This window comes from Scyliorhinus canicula, chromosome 1 (assembly GCF_902713615.1).
Source record: "Scyliorhinus canicula chromosome 1, sScyCan1.1, whole genome shotgun sequence".
NCBI classification, from domain to species: Eukaryota; Metazoa; Chordata; class Chondrichthyes; order Carcharhiniformes; family Scyliorhinidae; genus Scyliorhinus; species Scyliorhinus canicula.
In genome coordinates, this window is record NC_052146.1 from 313,412,596 (window position 1) to 313,437,672 (window position 25,077).

Sequence of the window (25,077 nt, forward strand, 5' to 3'; positions counted from 1 at the left end):
CCATACAACAATCCCCCCAGCCCAATCTTCACACACCCCAACCATACAACAATCCCCCCAGCCCAATCTTCACACACCCCAACCATACAACAATCCCCCCCAGCCCAATCTTCACACACCCCAACCATACAACAACAATCCTCCCCAGCCCAATCTTCACACTCCCCAACCATACAACAACATTCCCCCCCCCCGCATCCCAATCTTCACACACCCCAACCATACAATAACAATTCCCCCCCCCCCCCCCCCCAACCCCGGAATACTGCTTCTGCTGACATTTTAATTTTCCCCGAGAAAGTTGACGAACGGCTGCCACCTCTGGGAGAACCCTAACATTTACCCTCTTAAGGCGAACTTTATTTTCTCGAGCCTGAGAAACCCAGCCATGTCACTAACCCAGGTCTCTACACTCGGGGGGCTTCGAGTCCGAGTCCCTCCATATTAACAAGATCAGTCTCCGGGCTAGCAGGGAGGCAAAGGCCAGGACGTCAGCCTCTTTCGCCCCCTGAACTTCCGACTCTTCCGATAAAACTGAAGTTAATCAACAGTCCCAACACATTGGCACTGGATGGCAAAGCGCATACCTGACTGACATTGCAGAGATCACCTCATTCCCACAGTCTCGTGTGAGCAGGGGCAGGAAACTCTTTCCATCCCATTTGCTGATATAACACAGGAGAGGTTTTCGTTCTCGTTTGTGTGGAATCTGCACCGTGTAGAGGCGGAAAGCTTCCTCATCATCCTCAACCTTGCCAAACCTGAAAACAACAGAATATCAGTCAGCAACAATAGAAACACAGCCAATCAGGGAGCAACAGAAGGCAAGGGGTTTGTTTTATTCTTTCATAGGATGACGGCGTTGTTGGCAAGAGTAGCACTTTGTTGTCCAGCTATAATTGCCCTCGAGAAGGAAGTGGACCACCTTCTTGAACCAGTGCAGTCCATCTAGGTCAATACATACACACAGATAGTTCCAGGATTTTGACCCGGCCTCAGTGAAGGAACAGTAATATCCGGGCTGGATTCTGCCGTCGGCTGGATTCTCCGCTTCGTCGGCAGCGCACTCATGCCCGCTGATTTCTCGACGGAATGGGGGTGGCCACAATGGGAAACTTCCATTGGCCGGCTGCTGGGAGGGAGGGTCCCGCTGCTGGCGGGGGAGCGCTGCAGTATCCAGTTGTCATGTGAGAGTACCTTTAAGAAATGGGTGTTTAAGAAATGAGTGTTGATAAAAATATCTGAATTTTGGTAAATTATCACTAGTGCATCTGCAATTTCCCTAGCCATCTCTTTTAGCACTCTGGGATGCATTCCATCAGGGCCAGGAGACTTGTCTACCTTTAGCACCATTAGCTTTCCCATCACTACTTCCTTAGTGATAACAATCCTCTCAAGGTCCTCACCTGTCATAGCCTCATTTCTATCAGTCGCTGGCATGTTATTTGTGTCTTCCACTGTGAAGACCGCCCCAAAAAACCTGTTCAGTTCCTCAGCCATTTCCTCATCTCCCATTATTAAAACTCCCTTCTCATCCTCTAAAGGACCAATATTTACCTTAGCCACTCTTTTTTGTTTTAGAACATAGAACATAGAACAGTACAGCACAGAACAGGCCCTTCGGCCCTCAATGTTGTGCCGAGCCATGATCACCCTACTCAAACCCACGTATCCACCCTATACTCGTAACCCAACAACCCCCCCCTTAACCTTACTTTTATTAGGACACTACGGGCAATTTAGCATGACCAATCCACCTAACCCGCACATCTTTGGACTGTGGGAGGAAACCGGAGCACCCGGAGGAAACCCACGCACACAGGGGGAGGACGTGCAGACTCCACACAGACAGTGACCCAGCCGGGAATCGAACCTGGGACCCTGGAGCTGTGAAGCATGTATGCTAACCACCATGCTACCCTGCTGCCCTTTTATATATTTGTAGAAACTTTTACTGTCTGTTTTTATATTCTGAGCAAGTTTACTCTCGTAATCTATCTTACTCTTCTTCATAGCATTTTTAGTAGCTTTCTGTTGCCCCCCTAAAGATTTCCCAGTCCTCTAGTCTCCCACCAATCTTTGCCACTTTGTCTGCTTTTTCTTTCAATTTGATACTCTCCCTTATTTCCTTAGATATCCACGGTCGATTTTCCCTCTTTCTACCATCCTTCCTTTTTGTTGGTATAAACCTTTGCTGAGCACTGTGAAAAATCGCTTGGAAGGTTCTCCACTGTTCCTCAACTGTTTCACCATAAAGTCTTTGCTCCCAGTCTACCTTAGCTAGCTCTTCTCTCATTCCATTGTAAGGATCTCTGTGCAAACTAAAGTGGTCTCCAGATCAATTGGGTGATTTCAAAGTGCTGACTGCTCTCAGTAGTGAATTTAAACCTGATCTCGGTGTTAAAAAGGGTCTTTTGTCTTATGGATTAAGGTTTACTTGTAGAATATTGTATCTGTGGGGATTTATTGGTGTTGATAGTTGTTAAGATATTTACTGTGGGTTTATAAATTGTTAACTGGTTTCATAAATAAACAATGTTTTAATTTAAAAGTACTGTATATTTCTGCAGAGTAAGCCCGTGTGCTCCCCATACCACAATCTATTAAAAGTTGTGGGTCAGGTGAACTCCATGATACACTTTGAGGTTCTCTAAACCCTGGCCCATAACACAGTGCCTTCAGCTGCTTCTGGTATCTCGAGGCCAAGGCATATCATTCACTAAGTACTTCTGGCTGAGGATGCTGTCAATGTCGCAGTAAAAAAGACAGTAGCAATATTGGATCGGGTAAAGAGATAAAAGGAGGATTATGGATTTAATTTCTTGTCACGTGTGTCAAGGTGCAGTGAAAAGTATTGTTCTGCGTACAATCCAGACAGATTGTTCCATACAGGAAAACATATAGGACATACATGAATACACAATGTAAATACATAGACACATGCATCAGGTGAAGCATACGGAGTGCATCGAGTGAAGCATGCACGTCCCGAGGCTGCTGTGGGAGGCGAGGAAGGAGATTGCAGGGGCCCTGATCCAAATTTTTAATTCTTCTCTGGCCATGGGAGAAGTGCAAGAGGACTGGAGAACCACGAACGTGGCTCCACCATTTAAGAAAGGCTGTAGGGATAAGCCAGGGAACTACAGGCCAGTGAGTCTCGCGTCAGTGGTGGGAAACTACTGGAGTAGATTCTGAAGGAGACAACCTATCTCCACTTGGAGAGGCAAGGATTGATCATGAATAGTCAGCGTGGCTTTGTCAGAGGGCAGTCATGCCTAACAAATTTGGAGAAGGTGACTAGGTGTTTCGATGTGGGTAGTGTAGTTGATGTAGTTTACATGGATTTCAGCAAAGCCTTTGACAAAGTCCCACATAGGAGACTTATAAAGAAGGCAAATGCACATGGGATACAGGGGAACTGATTAACTGGATTCCAAGCTGGCTTAGCTGGAGGAGACAGAGGGTGATGACAGACGGCTGCTTTAGTGACTGGAAGCCAGTGATCAGTGATGTACCACAGGGATCTGCGCCGGGAGCCCTAGGGGCTGGTTTAGCACAGGGCTAAACCACTGGCTTTGAAAGCAGACCAAGGCAGGCCAGCAGCGCGGGTTCAATTCCCGTACCAGCCTCCCCGAACAGGTGCCGGAATGTGGCGACTAGGAGCTTTTCACAGTAACTTCATTGAAGCCTACTTATGACAATAAGTGATTTTCATTTATATAAATGACATGACTATGTGGGGATAGGATCAGTAAGTTTGCGAAAGATGGGCCGGGTGGTTAACAGTGAGGCTGAGAGTCTTGGGTTACAGGAAGATATCGACGGGATGGTCAAATGGGCAGAAACGTGGCTGATGGAATCTAATCCTGGAAAGTGTGAGGAAGGAGCAATTTGACAAGAAAATAGTCAATGAATGGCCTGACATTGGGAAGTTCCGAGGAAGAAAGGGGCCTTGGCGTGTCTGTCCATAGATCTCTGAATGCAGAAGGGCAGGTTAATAGGGTGGGGAAAAGGGCATTTGGTACACTGGCCTTTATCAATTGGGGCACAGATTACAAAAGCAAGGAGGTCATGTTGGAGTTGGAGACCTTTGGTGAGGCCACAGCTGGAGTACTGTGTGTAATTCTGGTCACCACATTATAGGGAGGATGTGATTGGACTGGAGGGGGTACAGAGGAGATTCACCAGGATGTTCCCTAGGATGAACATTTCAGTTATGAAGAGAGGTTGAATGGGTTTGGGTTGTTTTCACTGGAGCAGAGAAGACGGAGGGGCGACCTGATCGAGGTGGACAAGATTGAGGGGCATGGACAGGGTGGATAGGGAGCAGCTGTTCCCCTCAGTTGAAGGGTCAGTTATGAGGGGGACACAAGTTCAAAATGAGGGGAGGGAGATTGAGGGGGGATTTGAGGAAAAGCCTTTTAACCCAGAGGGTGGTGACGGTCTGGAACACACTGCCTGGGAGGGTGTGACGGTCTGGAACGCACTGCCTGGGAGGGTGGTGATGGTCAGGAACACACTGCCTGGGAGGGTGGTGACAGTCAGGAACGCACTGCCTGGGAGGGTGGGAGAGGCTGGAACGCACTGCCTGGGAGGGTGGTGATGGTCAGGAACACACTGCCTGGGAGGGTGGTGACAGTCAGGAACGCACTGCCTGGGAGGGTGGTGACGGTCAGGAACACACTGCCTGGGAGGGTGGTGATGGTCAGGAACACACTGCCTGGGAGGGTGGTGACGGTCAGGAACACACTGCCTGGGAGGGTGGTGACGGTCAGGAACACACTGCCTGGGAGGGTGGTGACGGTCAGGAACACACTGCCTGGGAGGGTGGTGACGGTCTGGAACACACTGCCTGGGAGGGTGGTGACGGTGTGGAACGCACTGCCTGGGAGGGTGGTGACGGTCTGGAACGCACTGCCTGGGAGGGTGGGGACGGTCAGGAACACACTGCCTGGGAGGGTGGTGACGGTCAGGAACACACTGCCTGGGAGGGTGGTGACGGTCAGGAACACACTGCCTGGGAGGGTGGTGACGGTCAGGAACACACTGCCTGGGAGGGTGGTGACGGTCTGGAACGCACTGCCTGGGAGGGTGGTGACGGTCAGGAGAACACTGCCTGGGAGGGTGGGAGAGGCTGGAACGCACTGCCTGGGAGGGTGGTGATGGTCTGGAACGCACTGCCTGGGAGGGTGGTGACGGTCTGGAACGCACTGCCTGGGAGGGTGGTGACGGTCTGGAACGCACTGCCTGGGAGGGTGGTGACGGTCTGGAACGCACTGCCTGGGAGGGTGGTGACGATCAGGAACACACTGCCTGGGAGGGTGGTGACGGTCAGGAACACACTGCCTGGGAGGGTGGTAGAGGCGGGTTGCCTCACATCCTTTAAAAAGTACCTGGATCAGCACTTGGCACGTCATAACATTCAAGGCTATGGGCCAAGTGCTGGCAAATGGGATTAGGTAGACAGGTCAGGTGCCATTCATGTGGCGGTGCAGACTCGATGGGCCGAAAGCCTTTTCTGCACTGTATTTTTCTATGATTCTGTGATAATGTTAACATGCAAGTTAGGAAGGCAAATGCAATGTTAGCATTCACGTCAAGAGGGCTAGAATACAAGACCAGGAATGTACTTCTAAGGCTATATAAGGCTCTGGTCAGACCCCATTTGGAGTATTGTGAGCAGTTTTGGGCCCCGTATCCAAGGAAGGATGTGCTGGGGCCTTGCAAAGGGTCCAGAGGAGGTTCACAAGAATGATCCCTGGAATGAAGAGCTTGTCGTATGAGGAACGATCGAGGACTCTGGGTCTGTACTCGTTGGAGTTTAGAAGGATGAGAGGGGAATCTTATTGAAACTTACAGGATACTGTGTGGCCTGGATAGAGTGGATGTGGAGAGGATGTTTCCACCTGTAGGAAAAACTGGAACCTGAGGGCACAGCCTCAGACTGAAGAAACAATCCGTTAAAACTGATGAGGAGGAATTTGCAACTATACAAGGCATTGGTAAGACCGCACCTGGAGTATTGGGCACAGTTTTGGGCCCCTTATTTGAGGAAAGATGTAGTGGCATTGGAGGCAGTTCAGAGGAGGTTCACTAGATTGATTCCAGAGATGAGGGGTTTGTTTTGTGAATAGAGATTGAGCAGTTTAGGCCCATACTCTCCAGAGTTTCAAAGAAGGAGGGGAGATCTAATTGAGGTGTACAAGATGCTGAAAGGTCTGGATAAAGATGACGTGGAGCTGATGCTTCCTCTTGTGGGGCATTCTAAAACGAGAGATTATAGTCTTAGAATAAGAGGTCGCAAATTTAAAACATATTTGAGGAGAAACTCCTTCTCCCAAAGGGTTGTGAATCTGTGGAATTCGCTACCCCAGAGTGTGGTGGGTGCTGGGACAGTGAGTAAATTTGAGGAATAAATTAGACAGATTTTTTATTGGTAATGGGTTGAAGGGCAGGACAGTGGAGTTAAGGCCAGGATGAAATCAGCCATGGTCGAATGGAGGAGCAGACTCGATGGGCCAAATGGCCTAATTCCACTCCTATATCTTATAAATTCAAAACGAACGCACAGTGGTTAGCACTGTTATTTCACAGCTCCAGGTTCGCAGGTTGGATTCGCGGCTTGGGTCACTGTGCGGAGTCTGCACGTTCTCCCTGTGTCTGTGTGGGTTTCCTCTGGGTGCTCCGGTTTCCTCCCACAGTCCAAAAATGTGCAGGTTAGGTGGATTGGCCACGTTAAATTGCCCCTTAGTGTCCAAAAAGGTTAGGTGGGGTTACTGGGTTATGGGGATAGGGCGGAGGAGTGGGTTTAAGTGGGGTGCCCTTCCTGTATCCTTTTTACTTTATCATTTTTCTTCCCTCTCCACCACTCTTTCCCTCTATGTTGTCTGTATATGTGTATATATTTTTTAGTCAGTTTAATTATATTGCTGTTGAACAATAAACGGTTATTTGTGTTAAATTTGTGGCTGCAGTTTATTGACTCAGTCAAAGACGTCGGGTATTTTTAGACAGCATCTAATTTCACTAGTGTCAGACTCCGGGTCAAATGGGGCTGGAATTGACCGTCCACCAGCCCAGGGGGTTGTGACACTTGTTAGACTGGAACACTGATGTAGACAACTCCCCCACTGTGCTTTACAGCCAGTGTTCCCAGCACTGTTTAAAAATACTTCTCTCTCCCGCTTTACTTCTGCTGATATCAAAAGCCCTCAGTTTTTGAATACCTCTATAAGCTCTTCCTCTTTGAACATCTATTCAATATTTTAGAAAGTTTTAGCATAACCGTCTTGCTTTTATACTCTATGTCTCTATTTACAAATCCAATGATCCTATATCCTAATAGTTTAGTGGTTTATTTAATGGAGGACAAGTACACTCACCTGCATGCTTGATACCGGTACATCTTGTCTGCAATATGGGGCATATTCTCATTCCAGCATAACCCTGTCACCAACTGGTCATTCTTCCATACACAGCACTTGAAGTCTCGCCCCACAGTTACTATCTGTTGCTCAGAGGAATAAAGCACAAGAATTAATATTCCAAATGTTAGCAGCTGCAGTATGGCAGGCAAAGCCGAGGGGAGGTGGAAGTAGGAGGTTCTGATGATCATTGAATCATAGAATTTAAGGTGCAGAAGGAGGCAATTCGGCCCATTGAGTCTGCACCGGCCCTTACAAAGAGCAACCCACTCAAGCCCACGTATCTACACTAGCCCCACAATCCAGCAACCCCCACTTAATCTTTTTGGACCCCAAGGGCAATTTAGCATGGCCAATCCACCTAACCCAGACATCTTTGGACTGTGGGAAGAAACCAGAGCACCCAGAGGAACCCCACGCAAACACGGGAAGAACGTGCAGACTCCGCACAGACAGTGATCCAGTCGGGAATCGAACCTGGGACCCTGGAGCTGTGAAGCAATTGCGCTAACCACTATGCTACCGTGCTGCAGAGGTTCTGATGATGAATAGGAGGTGGTGGAAGATCCCCTGTGCACCAAGGTGGCGAATGGTTTCGTTTCGTCCAAAACAGTTGTTAGGGAGAGGATTGGAGACAGTGGCTAGGAAGGGAGTTTGTGATGGGGACCAAAGGGAATGGTTTTGATCTTCCCAATATTTAATTGGAGGAAACTGCAACTTGTGCTACAGAGGATGATGGATCGGGAGTGTGACAAATTACACACCCTTGTGGGAGGCAAGGGTGGATGGGGCTGGGAAGAGGGGTCTAGGAGGACTGTTGGCAATGCAGTAGAGCGGTCAGGAATTATCCTTGCACTTCAGAATGATCCCGAGTAGAGAGCAATTTTGGCTGAGGAGAGCAGGCACCAATAATGGTTTTTATACGGTTGTCCCAGATCTGGCAATGACTGGCAAAACCAGCCGTTCACAATCCACATTCAAAACAGTGTTCCTTGGTTTTACGTTGGTGGAGGTGAAGCCATGCTGAGGGAACAACCGGGGAGAGATAAATAAAGGTTTAGTTGAGGATAAGGCACAAAAGTGATGGTGAGGATAAAATCAAGAGCAGCAGAAAGGTCATGGCGAATGGAGGGCCAATGATTAGACAGTTGTGGTTTTGAAAGAAAAATGTGGGTGACTGTGGGAGATTTTTCCCCCTTGACTGGATATGGGGAGAAATAGAAAGTGGTCGGTGAGCGAATGGGATGCAGGAAGCCGATGAGGGATGGCTACAGTTCCATGTTCTGTCTGGGGAGAAAATATTTCCACTTTATTTTCATCTCATTCTACTGGTCAGTTGCAGAATATAGTATCATAGAATCTACAGTGCAGAAGGAGGTCAATCAGCCCATCAAATCTGTACCAGTCTTTGGAAAGAGCACCCCACCCAAGCCCACACCTCCACCCTATCCCTGTAACCCAGTCACCTTACCCAAACTTTTTGGATACAAAGGGCAATTTAGCATGGCCAATCCACCTAACCTGCACATCTTTGGGCTAGTTTAGCACAGTGGGCTAAACAGCTGGCGTGTAATGCAGAACAAGGCCAGTGGCGTGGGTTCAATTCACGTTCCAGCCTCCCCGAACAGGCGCCGGAATGTGGCGATAAGGGGCTTTTCACAGTAACTTCATTGAAGCCTACGGTAGGCTATTGCAGAAAATACAGAGGCATGGGATTCAGGGCGATTTAGCAGTTTGGATCAGAAACTGGCTAGCTGGAAGAAGACAAAGGGTGGTGGTTGATGGGAAATGTTCAGCCTGGAGTTCAGTTATTAGTGGTGTACCACAAGGATCTGTTTTGGGGCCACTACTTTTTGTCATTTTTATAAATGACCTGGAGGAGGGCGTAGAAGGATGGGTGAGTAAATTTGCAGATGACACTAAAGTTGGTGGAGTTGTGGACATTGCAGAAGGATGCTACAAGTTACAGAGGGACATAGATAAGCTGCAGAGCTGGGCTGATAGGTGGCAAATGGAATTTAATGCAGAAAAGTGTGAGGCGATTCATTTTGGAAGGAATAACAGGAAGACAGAGTACTGGGCTAATGGTAAGATTTTTGGTAGTGTGGATGAGCAGAGAGACCTCGGTGTCCATGTACATAGGTCCCTTAAAGTTGCCACCCAGGTTGAGAGGATTGTTAAGAAGGCGTACGGTGTGTTAGCTTTCATTGGTAGAGGAATTGAGTTTCGGAGCCATGAGGTCATGTTGCAGCTGTACAAAACTCTGGTGCGGCCGCATTTGGAGTATTGCGTGCAGTTCTGGTCGCCGCATTATAGAAAAGATGGGGAAGCATTGGAAAGGGTACAGAGGAGATTTACCAGGATGTTGCCTGGTATGGAGGGAAGATCTTATGAGGGAAGGCTGAGGGACTTGAGGCTGTTTTCGTTAGAGAGAAGAAGGTTAAGAGATGACTTAATTGAGGCATACAAGATGATCAGAGGATTAGATACGGTGGACAGTGAGAGCCTTTTTCCTCGGATGATGATGTCTAGCACGAGGGGACATAGCTTTAAATTGAGGGGAGATAGATATAGGACAGATGTCAGAGGTAGGTTCTTTACTCAGGAGAGTAGTAAGGGCGTGGAATGCCCTGCCAGCAACAGTAGCGGACCCGCCAACACTAAACGCGTTCAAATGGTCATTGGATAGGCATATGGACGATAAAGGAATAGTGTAGATGGGCTTTAGAGGGGTTTCACAGCTCGGCGCAACATCGAGGGCCGAAGGGCCTGTACTGCGCTGTAATGTTCTATCTTCTACTTGTGAAAATAAGCGATGATTATTATTATTTGGATTGTGGTAGGAAACCGGAACATCACGGAGAAAACCCACGCAGACACGGAGAGAACATGTAGATTCCACACAGACAGAGACCCAGCAGGGAATCGAATCTGGGACCCTGGAGCTGTGAAGCAACTGTGCAAACCACTGTGCTACCGTGCTGCCCTGTCAACTTTCCCCAACTAATTAATTGTCATGAAGTGTGGACAACTAATCACCACCAGAATTCAACTGGGTTTTCAATATTGGAAACCCCCGGGCTGGATTCTCCGCCGGCGGGATGCTCCGTTTTGCCGGCAGCCCGGGGGTTTCACGGCGGCGTGGGGTGCCCCACAAAGGAAACCCCATTGACCGGCTGGCCGAGAATGCCCCCCGGCGGGGTGAAACAGAAATCTGGCGCGGCGGGAGGGAGAATGCAGCCTCATGTGCCAATTGACATTGGATCAAACACATTCAAGAATCAAATGCGTGACTCAAAGATTGGAGTGGGAAGACATGGCTTCAATGCAGAGCACTAGCCCCAGCACTGGGGAAAGGACTTGTTCCATATATCAGCCATGATTGAATGGCAGAGCAGGCTCGATGGGCCAAGTGGCCTAATTCTGCTCCTATGTGGGTGGATAGATGGATAAAGAACTGGTAGATGGATAAAGAACTGGCTGGGCAACAGGAGACAGAGAGTAGTGGTGGAAGGGAGTGTCTCAAAATGGAGAAGGGTGACTAATGGTGTTCCACAGGGATCCGTGCTCGGACCACTGTTGTTTGTGATATACATAAATGATACAACACCAGGTTAAAATCCAACAGGTTTGTTTCAAACACGAGCTTTTGGAGCGCAGCTCCTTCCTCAGGTGAAAATCCGAAATCCGCTCCGAAAGCTCGTGTTTGAAACAAACCTGTTGGACTTTAACCTGGTGTAAGACTACTTACTGTGCTCACCCCAATCCAACGCCGGCATCTCCACATCATACATAAATGACCTGGAGGAAGGTATAGGTGGTCTGATTAGCAAGTTTGCAGATGATACTAAGATTGGTGGTGTTGTAGATAGCGAGGAGGACTGTCAGAGAATACAACAAAATATAGATAGATTGGAGAGTTGGGCAGAGAAATGGCAGATGGAGTTCAATCCAGGCAAATGCGAGGTGATGCATTTTGGAAGATCAAATTCAAGAGAGGACTATATGGTCAATGGAAGAGTCCTGGGGAAAATTGATGTACAGAGAGATCTGGGAGTTCAGGTCCATTGTACCCTGAAGGTGGCAACGCAGGTCGATAGAGTGGTCAAGAAGGCATACAGCATGCTTGCCTTCATCGGACGGGATATTGAGTACAAGAGTCGGCAGGTCATGTTACAGTTGTATAGGACTTTGGGTAAGGCCACATTTGGAATACTGCATGCAGTTCTGGTCGCCACATTACCAGAAGGATGTGGATGCTTTAGAGAGGGTGCAGAGGAGGTTCACCAGGATGTTGCCTGGTATGGAGGGTGCTAGCTATGAAGAAAGGTTCAGTAGATTAGGATTGTTTTCGTTGGAAAGACGGAGGTTGAGGGGGGACCTGATTGAGGTCTACAAAATTATGAGAGGTATGGACAGGGTGGATAGCAACAAGCTTTTTCCAAGAGTGGGGCTGTCAATTACAAGGGGTCACGATTTCAAGGTGAGAGGGGGAAAGTTTAAGAGAGATGTCCGTGGAAAGTTTTTTACGCAGAGGGTGGTGGGTGCCTGGAACGCTTTGCCAGCGGAGGTGGTAGAGGCGGGCACGATAGCATCATTTAAGATGCATCTATTCTAGACAGATATATGAATGGGTGGGAACAGAGGGAAGTAGACCTTGGAAAATAGGAGACAGGTTTAGGTAAAGGATCTGGATCGGCGCAGGCTGGGAGGCCCGAAGGGCCTGTTCCTGTGCTGTAATTTTCTTTGTTCTTGTTCTTTGTATGTCTTATGGTCTTATTGGGATGGGCTCTACTTAAACTGGGCAAGGGTGAGTGTCCTGGTAAATTGTATAACCAGGGCCATGGACAGGACTTTAAAATAAAGACGTGAGGGTGGGTTTCAGGTGAAGGGAAATATACAAATTTAAAGAGAAAAGTCAAGGTATTAAAACAGTATCCTATGTCTTATGGACTCTTTATTTCCCAACCTTGGTCACCTGGCAACCATGTCTCAAACTCATTTGTCTCTTTGTGTCACTGGTTGGTCTAACTTGTTGGAAATACTTTGATGTATCAAAGAAATTGGGACTTCCGGTGGCGGCCATGCAGTAGACGGCCGTGGACTTCGTGGCTCCCGCGCAGAGAATTTGTTTCTTACCGAAAAGTCCTAATCAGGGCATGATGGCGGTGGGTCCGGAGCCAGTACTCCCAACCCAATGGTCTATGGCTCAATGAGTGGACGTTTTAACCACACAATTTCAGAAGCAGAGGATAGAAACTTCCAAAGACCTGGCACGGGTCATTGATCCAATGAAAGCAGCGGAGAAGCTCGACAGCGGTTGGAATCCCAGGGCACTTACCTCTAAAAAATGGAGGAGTTTGTCACTGAACACGAGGACCGGCTGGCCGTGATGGAAGCAGAGCTTTTCCTGATTGGCGGCAGTTTTAAAAAGGTGGGGATAGAGAGGACAAGCTGGAGGACCGAGAGCGGTGGCTGAATGTTCGGATAGTAGGTCTCCCGGAGGAGCTGGAAAGTTCACAAACACAGATGTGTGGAAGCTGGTACGAGGAGGTTTTTAATCACCCACCAGAGGTGTATCCCGCATACAGGACGCTGGAAGAAAACTGAAGGCAGATGAACAACCAAGGGCCATCGATGCATCGATTCCTGGACAAGGAAAAAATCCTGAGTTGGGCCAGGAAGAATGTGTGGGAGAGGAGCGTACTCAAGGGATTGGGAATTTGTAAATACATTAAGTTGCTAAAATGTTCTTGTTCTGAGTAATTGGGGATTGCGTTATTAGTTTGATTGCTGTGTATTCTAATACTGTTACTATGTTCCTCATAGGAAAGATATAAAACTCTGACAGTGCTAGCTGGACTGGAGGCAGGGAAATGGCTTCCCCTTACTGGGGGTCTAGAACAAGGGATTACAGTCTCAGGATACGGGATAAGTTATTTAGGACGGAGATGAGGAAACATTTCTTCAAGGTGTTCAAGGTGGTGAACATGTGGAATTTTGTACCACAGAAGGCTGTGCAGGCCAAGTCACTGAATATATTTAAGAAGGAAATAGATAAGAGTTCTGAACTCTAAAGGCATCAAGGGGGAAGGGAAGAACGCAGCTGCTTCATCAATTACCTCCCTTCCATCATAAGGTCAGAAGTGGGGATGCTTGGGGTGGCACATGGCGCAGTGGTTAGCACTAGGATTGCGGCGCTGTGGACTCGGCTTTGAATCCGGCCCTGGGTCACTGTCCGTGTGGAGTTTGCGCTGCTGGCCTTGTTCTGCATTACAAACCAGCTGTCTAGCCCACTGAGCTAAATCAGTCCTGGATATCCAGGTTTGCACTGATCCAATTCTGATTACCAGCGTAACAAATACCTCTTCAGTGCGAGAATATGCATCTCAAAATAAATGAACTAAACAAACTGGAACAGGACCATCGTTAAGCAAAACAGTAAAAGCTAAATTTGTGTCTATTATTAAACATGACGCAGTGGCACAGTGGTTAGCACTGCTGCCCTGGTGGCTAGCACTGCTGCCTCAAGAGGGAAGCACAGTGGCGTAGTGTTTAGCACTGCTGCCTCACAGGGGTGGCACGGTGGCGCAGTGGTTAGCACCGGTTTGATCTTGGCCCCGGGTCACTGTCCGTGTGGAGTTTGCACATTCTCCCCGTGGCTGCGTGAGTTTACCCTCCACAACTCAAAGACGTGCAGGGTAGGTGAAGTGGCCGCACTAAATTGCCCCTTAATTGAAAAAAGAAGAATTGGGTACTCTCAATTTAAAAAAAAATTATTAAACATGATTTCCAACACTCAGAATAGAAGAGTCGTTTTGAGGGTTATGGCCCCGAGAGACCAGCCAATTGAAGTCAACCAACTGAGTAACATTCCACTAACCCCAATAATCTCAATAGCCCAACACAATCTTTCACAGGCTGACGCTGGGAATTTACTGAAATTCAAACCTTGTTGTCAGGACTGATGTCCACATCTTCAACCTCTCCATCATGAGCTCGGAAGTCAAATCGTTTCTTCATACTTGGAAACTGTGGTTGGAAAAGTATCCACAGTTTGAATTCATATTACAACATTTCTTCATTAATTCCATTTATATTTCAACATTTTCCTACTAATTTATGGTCAGCACGGTAGCACAGTGGTTAGCACTATTGCATCACAGCGCCAGGGTCCCAGGTTCGATTCCCAGCTTGGGTCACTGTCTGTGTGGAGTCTGCACATCATCCCCGTGTGTGTGTGGGTTTCCTCCAGGTGCTCCGGTTTCCTCCCACAGTCCAAAGATGTGCGGGTTAGGTGGATTGGCCGTGATAAATTGCCCTTAGGGTCCAAAAAGGTTGGCTGGGGTTACTGGGTTGTGGGGATAGGGTGGAGGTGTGGGCTTAGGTGGGTTGGTCTTTCCAGTGCGGACTCGATGGGCCAAATGGCCTCCTTCTGCACTGTAAATTCTATGTCTATTCCATTCATATTTCAACATTTCCCCATTAATTCCATTCATATTTCAACATTCCCCTATTAATTTTTCTCGCTAAGGTATGACCAACACTAAAACACCTGTCCTTGTTCCATGCACACCAGCAGTCTCTGGCAGTGCGATACTCCCCGTGGGGCTTGGGGCAGTTGCAGGTGGGGGGGGTTGAAGAGGGATATGGAAGGGACCAGGAACATGAAATCTGGACCACGTTGTGCATCTCTGATGCTGGAAACAGGCCAATTGGAGTCTCAATCACATCCCCAGCTGGCATCAGCTATATTAGCACAGATGTGGTGTAAGATGTGGGCTTTTTGGTCTGGATGTCAATTCCAGAATGAGCAGCCCTGGTCTTCAGCGATTCCCATTGCAATAGGGCAATTTACCCAAGGATTTACCTGCAATAGGGCAGCACGGTAGCACATGTGGATAGCATGTGGCTTCACAGCGCAAGGGTCCAGGTTCAATTCCCGGTTTGGGTCACTGTCTGCACGTTCTCCCCGTGTCTGCGTGGATTTCCTCCGGGTGCTCCGGTTTCCTCCCACTATCCAATGACATGCAGGTTAGGTGGAATGGCCATGCTAAATTGCCCTTAATGACCAAAATGTTTTGGAGGGGTTATTGGGTTACGGGGATAGTGTGGAAGTGAGGTCTTAAGTGGGTCGGTGCAGACTCGATGGGCCGAATGGCCTCCTTCTGCACTCTATGCTCTATGTGTACTGTGACATTTTGTTCACTGGGCAGAGATGGCCCCAATGCTGGGACAATGCTCCAACTAACAGACTGCACAACAGTCACAGTTCGGCCTCTCTCCTTTAAATTTTTCAAAGACAGCCAGATACTGAAATTTTGTCTTCTTTGTACCTCCCAAACCCGAATAAAGCCATCCACGCCTCCGGTGACAAGAAAGGAATGCTTCAAGTCGAAGCGGACAGTTTTCTGAAGTGCGTCTGTGCTGAAGTCAGTGTGTACGACATGAAGTGACTCCACCATCATTTCTGTCGTCTCATTCCATAAGCACTCACTCGCATCACCAGCCATTTTATTTCCAGTCTTTCGTTTCCTGGCTTCAGTCTTCTTCACTGCAAAAAAAGAGAGATGGTGGGCAGGAGGGAGTGAGCAGAGAGGAGCAGAGAGGAGATGCTCAAGTAGAAATTTATTATGTGATTAATGTAGAATTGTTATATACTATATTTTATATTTATGGCAGTAATGTTGTTAAAAGTATAATGTTGCAGTATATATTTGTTGCAGTAATATTATTAAAGTACCTAGTTTAAGATATCCAAACTGTGTGTCTGCTAAAGTTGTAATAAAGTCGTCATAAAAAGTGAGGTCATGCTTCATAGCGCCAGGGATCCGGGTTCAATTCTGGCCTCGGGTGACTGTGCAGAGTCTGCACGTTCTCCCCATGTCTGCGTGGGTTTCCTCCGGGTGCTCCGGTTTCCTCCCACAGTCCAAAGACGTGCAGGTTAGGTGGATTGGCCATGCACAATTGCCCTTAGTGTCCCAAAAAAAAGGTTAGGTTTGGTTACTGGGTGCGGGGATAGGGTGAAGTTGTTGGCTTAAGTCAGGTGCTCTTTCCAAGGGCCCTAACCCTAACTCAATGGGCCGAATGGCCTCCTTCTGCACTGTAAATTCTATGATTATTTTTACAATAAACCATTACAGGCTGCAAAGAAAACCAGGATCTGCTTTCTCTCTCTCGAACTGCTGTATTTCTGAAACTAGAGACCTCAATGAATGATTCTACAGAGAGGACTATTACAGGCTGCAGACAGAGACTCTAACCTGCAAGCTTATTGTGAAGCAAGGTGTACTAAAAAACACCATCTGAAACAAAGACTATTTTTTCCTTTAACTTATGATTTCCCCCCCCCCCCTTTCTTCCCCTCTGTGTTTGTCTGTGTTGTGTATGTATGTAGAGGGTGGGGAAATAGTTAAAGTGGGGGATTAGGAATTAGTTAATAATTACCCAGTTGTATTTGCTGCAGATTTGACTACAGTTCTTGTTATAAATAAACAGTAATTGTGTTTACATTTACAAACCTGGTGACTGTAATTATTGGACAGCCAAGGGCCAAAGAATCTCTCCAGTGCAGGAGACCATTCAGCCCATCTAGTCTGCACCGACCCTTGGAAAGAGCAACCTACCTGCGCCCCATCCCTACCCCAGTAACCGCACCTAATATTTTGGACACTAAGGACAATTGATCACGGCCAATCCATCTAACCTGCACATCTTTGGACTGTGGGAGGTAACCGGAGCACCCGGAGGAAACCCACACACACACGGGGATAAAGTGCAGACACTACACAGTCACCCGAGGCCGGAACTGAACCTGGGTCCCTGGGAGTCAGCAGTGCTGACCACTGTGTCACAGAGAGAATTATTGGTTAATTCACTTGCGTTGTGACTCGGGAGTAAGTGGGGCTGGAATTGACTGCATCTTAACCCAGGGTATCACAGCCTGAGAATGATATCTGGGATCCACAGGAGAGATTACTGGTGCTGTATTCTCTGTAATTTAGAAGGTTCAGTGGTCAAAATTTTCCAGATTTTAAAGGGACAGAGAGTTTCTCACCATCTCCCCTCGTTCCACTGAATAGGGAGTTTGGGACTAGGGGGGAAAATATAAAGAACAGGAAACACTTTCACATGCGGAAGGATGATATGATCTTGAGTTCGAAGTTTGGAATTCTCTTTCACAAATGTTAGATTGATTGTTCGTTTTCTACTTGAGGTTGATAGATATTTGTTCGGGTTATTGGGCAATGGCAGGTATGTGGAGTGAGATTGCAGACCAGCCATGATAGAAGTGAAGGCTCGAACAGGCTGGAGGAACTCAATCCTCTCTGAAACAGCCAAGCAAGCCACTCAGTCCAAGGACAATTAGGGATGGGCAATAAATGTTGGCATAGCCAGTGATGCCCAGATCCCAAGGATTAATTGAAAAGAATGGCCACCTCCTGTTGCTTTGAGACAGACAGACTGGGACTTGCTCGTTTGGGACTAACTCTGTTTGAGTATGAACTCCTATAGAAACGTACAATCTCTCACTCTTTACAAAAAAGGCAGGCGATTTGTTGGGACAAATTGAAGGATTGTCAGGGCCTCTACTCTCCAAGTTCCCAATAAATGCTCGACCCAAGTCAATTCTAATCTGTAACAGTAAAGTCCCAGATGACCATAGGCTGCTTTCCCTTTGAGGGGGAGAGCTGACTGGTGGTGATTTAACCCCACACCTCAGGTGAGGGGCAAGGTTGGGAAGGTGGGGCCTTCATAAATAATCTCAGCCGGGACAGGGAATTGAACCCACTGGCCTCGCTCTGCATCACAAACCAGCTGTCTAGTCAACTGAACTGAACTATCTAATCTGTACCTGAGGGATGTCCAGTGTGCTGTGCATTTTCACCTTCACACTTTTTGTTTGTTTTTTTCCCCGTTGGTTTCTCCTTCCCCTCTTGAAATCGGAGGATGTGACAAGTGGCATCTTGCCCGACTGCCAGAATATCCCCTGCTACTGCCATGTTCATGGTGGCTCGTGTCTCCGTGTCATGGGAATGAACAAGTGTCGCTGAAAGGCTTCCGGTCGTTCGTTCCAAACGCAGGAAATGCTGACAGCAAAGGAACAGAATCAGAGTGAAAATACCAATTAACGTCCTTGGGTTTTCCAGTCATTTTCCAGTTAGGTATGTGCATGTGTGTTACAGTACTCAGAAATAGACTGAGATAGTAAAAGTGTAACAGGCAAAGATGGAAGGAATTCCTGAAACGTGTATGAGCTGCTATGATGGACTGGGAAACGTTACTGAAGGAAAGGGCAGTGAACAGACAATGGCAGACATTCAAGGAACGAATAGGTGAACTCCAAACATGGTTTATTCCTATTTGACGCAAGAGTAGAAGGGGAACTGTGGCCAAACGAATGCTTACAAAGGAAATTATAGATAGTATTGGATTCAAAGAAGAGGCAAACAAATTAACAAGAAAAAGCAATAGACCTGAGGGTTGGCAACGGTTTAAATTCAGAAAAGGCAGACCAAGGGATTGATTAAGGGGAAAATACAATATGAAAGTAAACTAGCAGGGAACATAAAAACTTATTGTAAGAGTTTCTATAAAGAGAAAAAGATTGATAAAAACTAATGTAGGCCCCTTACAGTCAGAAACAGGGGAATTCATAACAGGGAATGATGAATTTAGGGAGTTAGGAGATAAACTAAAAAGTAGGACCTCAAAGGTAGTAAAAGAGGGGACAGAAACAAAAGCTAGTCAGGAGAAAAGTGGAAGGCAGAGAAACAGATTGAACTGCCTAGTGTGGCAGGGGAGTGGGAACCAGAGCAGTAGGTCAGTGGGAGAAATAACTGAGGAAGAGCTACAGACTAAGGTCAGTAAGATTAAGAGGAAGAGCAGGCAGGGAGTGGTTGGTCAACACAGTGGGGCTGGTGGGCTGAAGTGCATGAGTTTCAATGTGAGGAAGATGTTACCAATGATGGGTGTGTCCAGAACCAGGGGTCACAGTCTGAGGATTCAGGATAAACCATTTCGGACAGAGATAAGGAGACATTTCTTCACACAAAGAGTGGTGAGCCTGTGGAATATATTACCACAGGAAGTAGTTGATGCTAAAACTTTGAATATATTCAAGTGGCGGCTGGATATAGCACTTGGGGAGAATGGGATCAGAGGGTACGGGGAGAAAGCAGGATTAGGCTATTGAGTTGGATGATCAGCCATGATGGTGATGAATGGCGGAGCAGGCTCGAAGGGCCAAAAGGCCTCCTCCTGCTCCTATCTTCTATGTATCTATGTACTGCTAGAGACATGGATGGAGCAACATTTGTGAGGAGCATCCAGGAGGGGTTCTTGAAACAATAAGTAAACAGCCCAACTTAGGAACAAAGAAAATTACAGCACAGGAACAGGCCCTTTGGCCCTCCGAGCCTGCGCCAATCCAGATCCTTTATCTAAACCTGTCGCCTATTTTCCAAGGATCTACTTCCCTCTGTTCCCTGCCCGTTCATATATCTGTCCACATACATCTTAAATGATGCTAGCGTGCCCGCCTCTACCACCTCTGCTGGCAAAGCGTTCCAGGCACCACCACCCTCTGCGTAAAAAACTTTCCACGGACATCTCCCTTAAACTTTCCCCCTCTCACTATGAAAGCGTGACCCCTTGTAATTGACAATCCCACTCTTGGAAAAAGCTTGTTGCTATCCACCCTGTCCATACCTCTCAATTTTGTAGCCTCAATCAGGTCCCCCTTCAACCTCCGTCTTTCCAACGAAAACAGTCCTAATCTACTCAACCTTTCTTCATAGCTAGCACCCTCCATACCAGGCAACATCCTGGTGAACCTCCTCTGCATCCTCTCTAAAGCATCCACATCCTTCTGGTAATGTGGCGACCAGAACTGCACGCAGTATTCCAAATGTGGCCTAACCAAAGTCCTATACAACTGTAACATGACCTGCCGACTCTTGTACTCAATACCCCGTCCGATGAAGGCAAGCACGCTGTATGCCTTCTTGACCACTCTATCGACCTGCGTTGCCACCTTCAGGGTACAATGGACCTGAACTCCCAGATCTCTCTGTACATCAATTTTCCCCAGGGCTCTTCCATTGACCATATAGTCCGCTCTTGAATTAGATCTTCCAAAATGCATCACCTCGCATTTGCCTGGATTGAACTCCATCTGCCATTTCTCTGCCCAACTCTCCAATCTATCTATATTTTGCTGTATTCTCTGACAGTCCTCCTCGCTATCTACAACTCCACCAATCTTAGTATCATCTGCAAACTTGCTAATCAGACCACCTATACCTTCCTCCAGGTCATTTATGTAGATCACAAACAACAGTGGTCCGAGCACGGATCCCTGTGGAACACCACTGGTCACCCTTCTCCATTTTGAGACACTCCCTTCCACCACTACTCTCTGTCTCCTGTTGCCCAGCCAGTTCTTTATCCATCTAGCTAGTACACCCTGAACCCCATACGACTTCACTTTTTTCATCAACCCGCCATGGGAAACTTTATCAAACGCATGGGAAGGGGCCATGTTACACCTGGTGCTGGGACATGTGCCCGGCCAGGTTGTCGAAGTTTCAGTAGATCATCATTTCGGGAAGTGATCATAATTCTCTAAGTTTTAAAGAATTACAACAGCATTAGGCAGGATCTGGAGAGTGTTGACTGGGCGAGGCTGTTTAAGGGAAAATCAACATCCGGCATGTGGGAGGCTTTCAAATGTCAGTTGATTAGAATTCAGGACCGGGGGCAGCACGGTGGCGCAGTGGGTTAGCACTGCGGCCTCAGGACGCCGAGTCCCAGGTTCGATCCCGGCTGTGGGTCACTGTCCGTGTGGAGTTTGCACATTCTCCCCGTGTCTGCGTGGGTGTCGCCCCCACAACCCAAAAGTGTGCAGGGTAGGTGGATTGGACACGCTAAATTGCCCCTTAATTGGAAAAAATTAATTGGGCACTATAAATTTATTAAGAAAAAAGAATTCAGGACTGGCATGTATCTGTGAGGATGAAAGATAAGGGTGGCAAGTATAGGGAACCCTGGAGAACGAGGGATATTATCAAAATGAAAAAGGGAGCATTTGTAAGGTTGAAAAGGCTTAGAACAGATGAAGCCCTTGAAGAATAGAAAGCAAGTAGGAAGGAACTTAAGGGAGGAGTTAGGAAGGATAAAAGTGGTCATGAAATGTCATTGGCAAACAGGATTAAGGAAAATACCAAGGCATTGTATACATATGTAAAGTGCAAGAGGGTAGCCAGAGAAAGGGTTGGTCCATTCAAGGATATTGGAGGGAATCTAGTATCTATGTCCCCAGATTACATACATAAGATTCCCTCCAATATCTTTATCACACTCTCTCTATCACACTCTCCCTCCCTCTCTATCTCACTCACTCTCACACTGTCTCTCTCTCCAGCTGACTCTCTCTCCCCGTGTCTCTATCTCCCACACTCTCTATGACACTCGCTCTCTTCCCCTCACTGAGTGTGTCTCTCTCTGTCACTGTGTCTCTCACACTCACCACTCTATTGACTATTTCCCTCACTCTCTATCACACTCACTATCTCTCTCTCCCCCTCACTGAGTGTGTCCCCTGTTGTGTTATGTAATTTGGAATAATACCAGCTGCCACTTGATGCAGGTTTGAGTAAAAGATGCTCCAGACTTTGAAGTGAGTTCAATGTGTTTTATTGAACTATGAGCACAGTTTTCAATCAGTTGGACTCTCTGCTAATCTAAATGTAATAACTCAGTCTAACTGAACCAGCCTTGCTCTAAGCCACGTGCTGGGTGTGATGCTGAGGATACACCCTGTCGATGTTGGTCTGTGGAAGGGGGCGGGGTGGGAGTGCCTCATCCCGTTTATAGTGAGATACAACCCCTGAATGTCCTGACTGCTCATTGGTCGTGTCCTATTTGATGTGTTCATTAGCTGCATGTCTGCATATCATGACATCTCCCCCTTTTTAAATCTTTTGTTGGCGTATGTGAAGGTATTTACATGTGAATGAGTCTGTCTAACGTGACTGACGGAGGACAACAGTACACAGCAAACAAAATAAATGTTCACAAGTCCAGTCTCTCAGGTTTGCGTCTGATCCTGATCGACCGCCGGAGAGGAGGCGGAGGGGACGACGGGGCCTTGACAGGCGGGATGGAAGCTTGACTGGTGGCCTCGTGGTGCGAGGTATCGGGAGGTGGCAATTCAGCATATGGAAATGGAGAAGAAAGTGGTTGCGGGCAGGTAACTTTGCGTATTGCCTGTCGATTCCTTTGCACGATGCAGCCATCAGCCATACGTACAACATAAGAGCGGGGCGCGGCCTGTCAAACAACGACAGCCAGGGCAGACCACCCACCATCTGGTATCTGGATCCTGACAGTCTGCCGGGGATAGCACGGCCAGATCGGTGGCATGAGCATCATAGCCCTGCTTTTGACGGTCTCTGAGCTGCTGCATCTTCTGCAACACCGGGAGGTGATCAAGGTTGGGCAGGTGTATGGCTGGAAGTGTCGTCCGCAGGTCCCTGTTCATCGGGAGTTGAGCCGGCGACATGCCAGTGGACAATGGAGACGACCTGTACGCGAGCAGTGCAAGGTGTATGTCGGAAGCAGATTCCGCAGCCTTGCAGATGAGCTGTTTCACAACGTGCACCCCTTTCTCGACTTATCCATTGGACTGCGGATAGTGCGGACTGGAGGTGACATGCTGGAAATTGTACGACCTGGCAAACGTGGACCATCCTCGACTGGTAAAGCACGGGCCACTGTCACTCATGATAGTGATTGGGATGCCGTGCCTTGAGAACGTCTCCTCACAGGCTTTGATGACAGTCCGAGAGGTGAGGTCCGGGAGCTTCAGCACCTCAGGGTAATTCGAGATATAGTCGATGATCAATACGTAATCGCGACCATTTGCATGAGAGGTCGATACCAACCTTGGACCACGGAGAGGTCACTATGTCATGCTGTTGGAGCCTCTCCTTGCTCTGCGCTGGCTGGAACCGCTGACAGGTAGCACAGTTTAGGCCGTTGGCATGTACACGGTGGAATACCTTCTGGAAATGGGACACATGTTCTTCAGGGGGGCATGGGCCATATGATGATGTCGTCCACGTACACACGAACCCCTTCAATGTCTTCCATCATCTGCTCCGTGATGCGATGGAATATCTCCGATGCCGAGATGATGCCAAATGGCATGTGATTGTAGCAGTATCTGCCAAACGGTGTGTTGAAGGTGCAGAACCTTCTGCTGGACTCTTCCAGCTGGATTTGCCAAAATCCCTGTGATGCATCCAATTTGGTGAAGAAGCGCGCGTGTGCCATCTCACTCGTGAGTTCCTCCTGCTTTGGGATGGGGTAGTGTTCCCGCATGATATTCTTATTGAGATCCTTGGGATCAATGCAGATGCGCAGGTCCCCGAAGGCTTTTTTACGCACACCATCGAGCTGACCCAGTCAGTCGGTTTGGTGACCTTGGATATAATGCATTTTTGTTGAAGATCCTTGAGCTGTGCCATCAGGCGCTCAGTGGAGCAGGGACTCGTCGGGGTGCGTGGACCACTGCCATAGCAGAATCTCGTATCGATACGCAGCGTGCCCATCCCGTCAAACACATCTGGATACTGGGCGAAGATGTCGTCGTGCCGGCCTGTAGATCCATATGGGAGGATGTCGTGGTGTAAACCCTTTGAATGAGGTTCAGCTGCTTGCAGGCGTGCGCACACCAGGTAGGGATGCCCTGCCTGGCTTAACAATTTCAAAGCGTAACTGTGCTTGTGTGTGTCGGTTGGACATGTGCTGATCGCAGGATCCCAGTGATGTGATGGCATTCCCGTTGTAATCCAGGAGCTTGCAGGCAGCTGGAAGGACAGTGGGTGGGTTCTGAATGCGTCTGAAGTCTGTCTGTGAGAGGAGGTTCACAGAGGCACCTGTGTCCTGCTTGAACTGGATGGGGCAGTGGTTAACCTTCATCACAGACAGTGACCCAGTGGGGGAATCCTACCTGGGACCCTGGAGCCGTGAAGCAACAGTGCTAACCACTGTGCTACCATGCCGCCCACACTCCCCAGAGAGTCTCTGTTGTACACTATGGGTCTCTCACACTCACTGTCTGTGTTTATCTCTCTCACACACACCCTCTTTCTCTCTCTGACACACACACCCCCTCCCTGTCTCTCGCTCCCCCCTCAGTCCCTTGCCTCCCCCCCTCAGTCCCTCCCTCCCTCCTCCCTCAGTCTCTCCCTCTCTCCCTCCCCACCTCAGTCCCCCCCTCCCACCCCCACTCCCCCCTCAGTCACTTCCCTGCCCCCCCTCAGTCCCTCCCTCCCTCCCCCCTCAGTCTCTCCTCTCCCTCCCCACCTCAGTCCCTCCCTCCCCCCCCTCCCCCCTCAGTCTCTCCCTCCCACCCCCCCCCCTCAGCCTCCCTCCCTTCCCCCCTCAGTCCCTCCCTCCCTCCCCCCCTCAGTCTCTCCCTCCCTCCCCCCCTCAGTCCCTCCCTCCCTCCCCCCCTCAGTCCTCCCTCCCTCCCCCCCCCCTCAGTCCCTCCCCCCCCCCCTCAGTCCCTCCCTCCCCCCTCCCCCCTCAGTCCCTCCCCCTCCCCCCCCCGTCCCTCCCCCCTCCCCCCCCCAGTCCCTCCCCC

General features: G+C 48.5%; 1 protein-coding gene across 1 annotated transcript; it reads right to left on the reverse strand.

Annotated features, from left to right (window-relative positions):
• Nucleotides 1-544: 544 nt before the first annotated feature.
• Nucleotides 545-18,535, reverse strand: preb (prolactin regulatory element binding). Its single transcript, XM_038797719.1, has 5 exons — nucleotides 18,280-18,535; nucleotides 15,761-15,978; nucleotides 14,376-14,456; nucleotides 7,383-7,507; nucleotides 545-761 (listed from the first exon to the last, which is right to left on the reverse strand). Exons 1-5 carry the CDS (start codon nucleotides 18,431-18,433, stop codon nucleotides 545-547), a joined length of 795 nt encoding a protein of 264 aa, XP_038653647.1. The 5' UTR covers nucleotides 18,434-18,535.
• Between the last annotated feature and the right edge of the window lie 6,542 nt (nucleotides 18,536-25,077).

What these genes read in the sequence shown, in the direction of transcription:
- preb (XM_038797719.1), bottom strand. Translation starts at nt 18,433, where the DNA reads ATGAACATGGCAGTAGCAGGGGATATTCTGGCAGTCGGGCAAGATGCC. An exon ending in GCTTTATTCGGGTTTGGGAG is followed by an intron (nt 14,457 to 15,760) that starts GTACAAAGAAGA and finishes TTCCAACCACAG; the next exon opens with TTTCCAAGTATGAAGAAACG. An exon ending in TACCGGTATCAAGCATGCAG is followed by an intron (nt 762 to 7,382) that starts GTGAGTGTACTT and finishes TGTTGTTTTCAG; the next exon opens with GTTTGGCAAGGTTGAGGATG.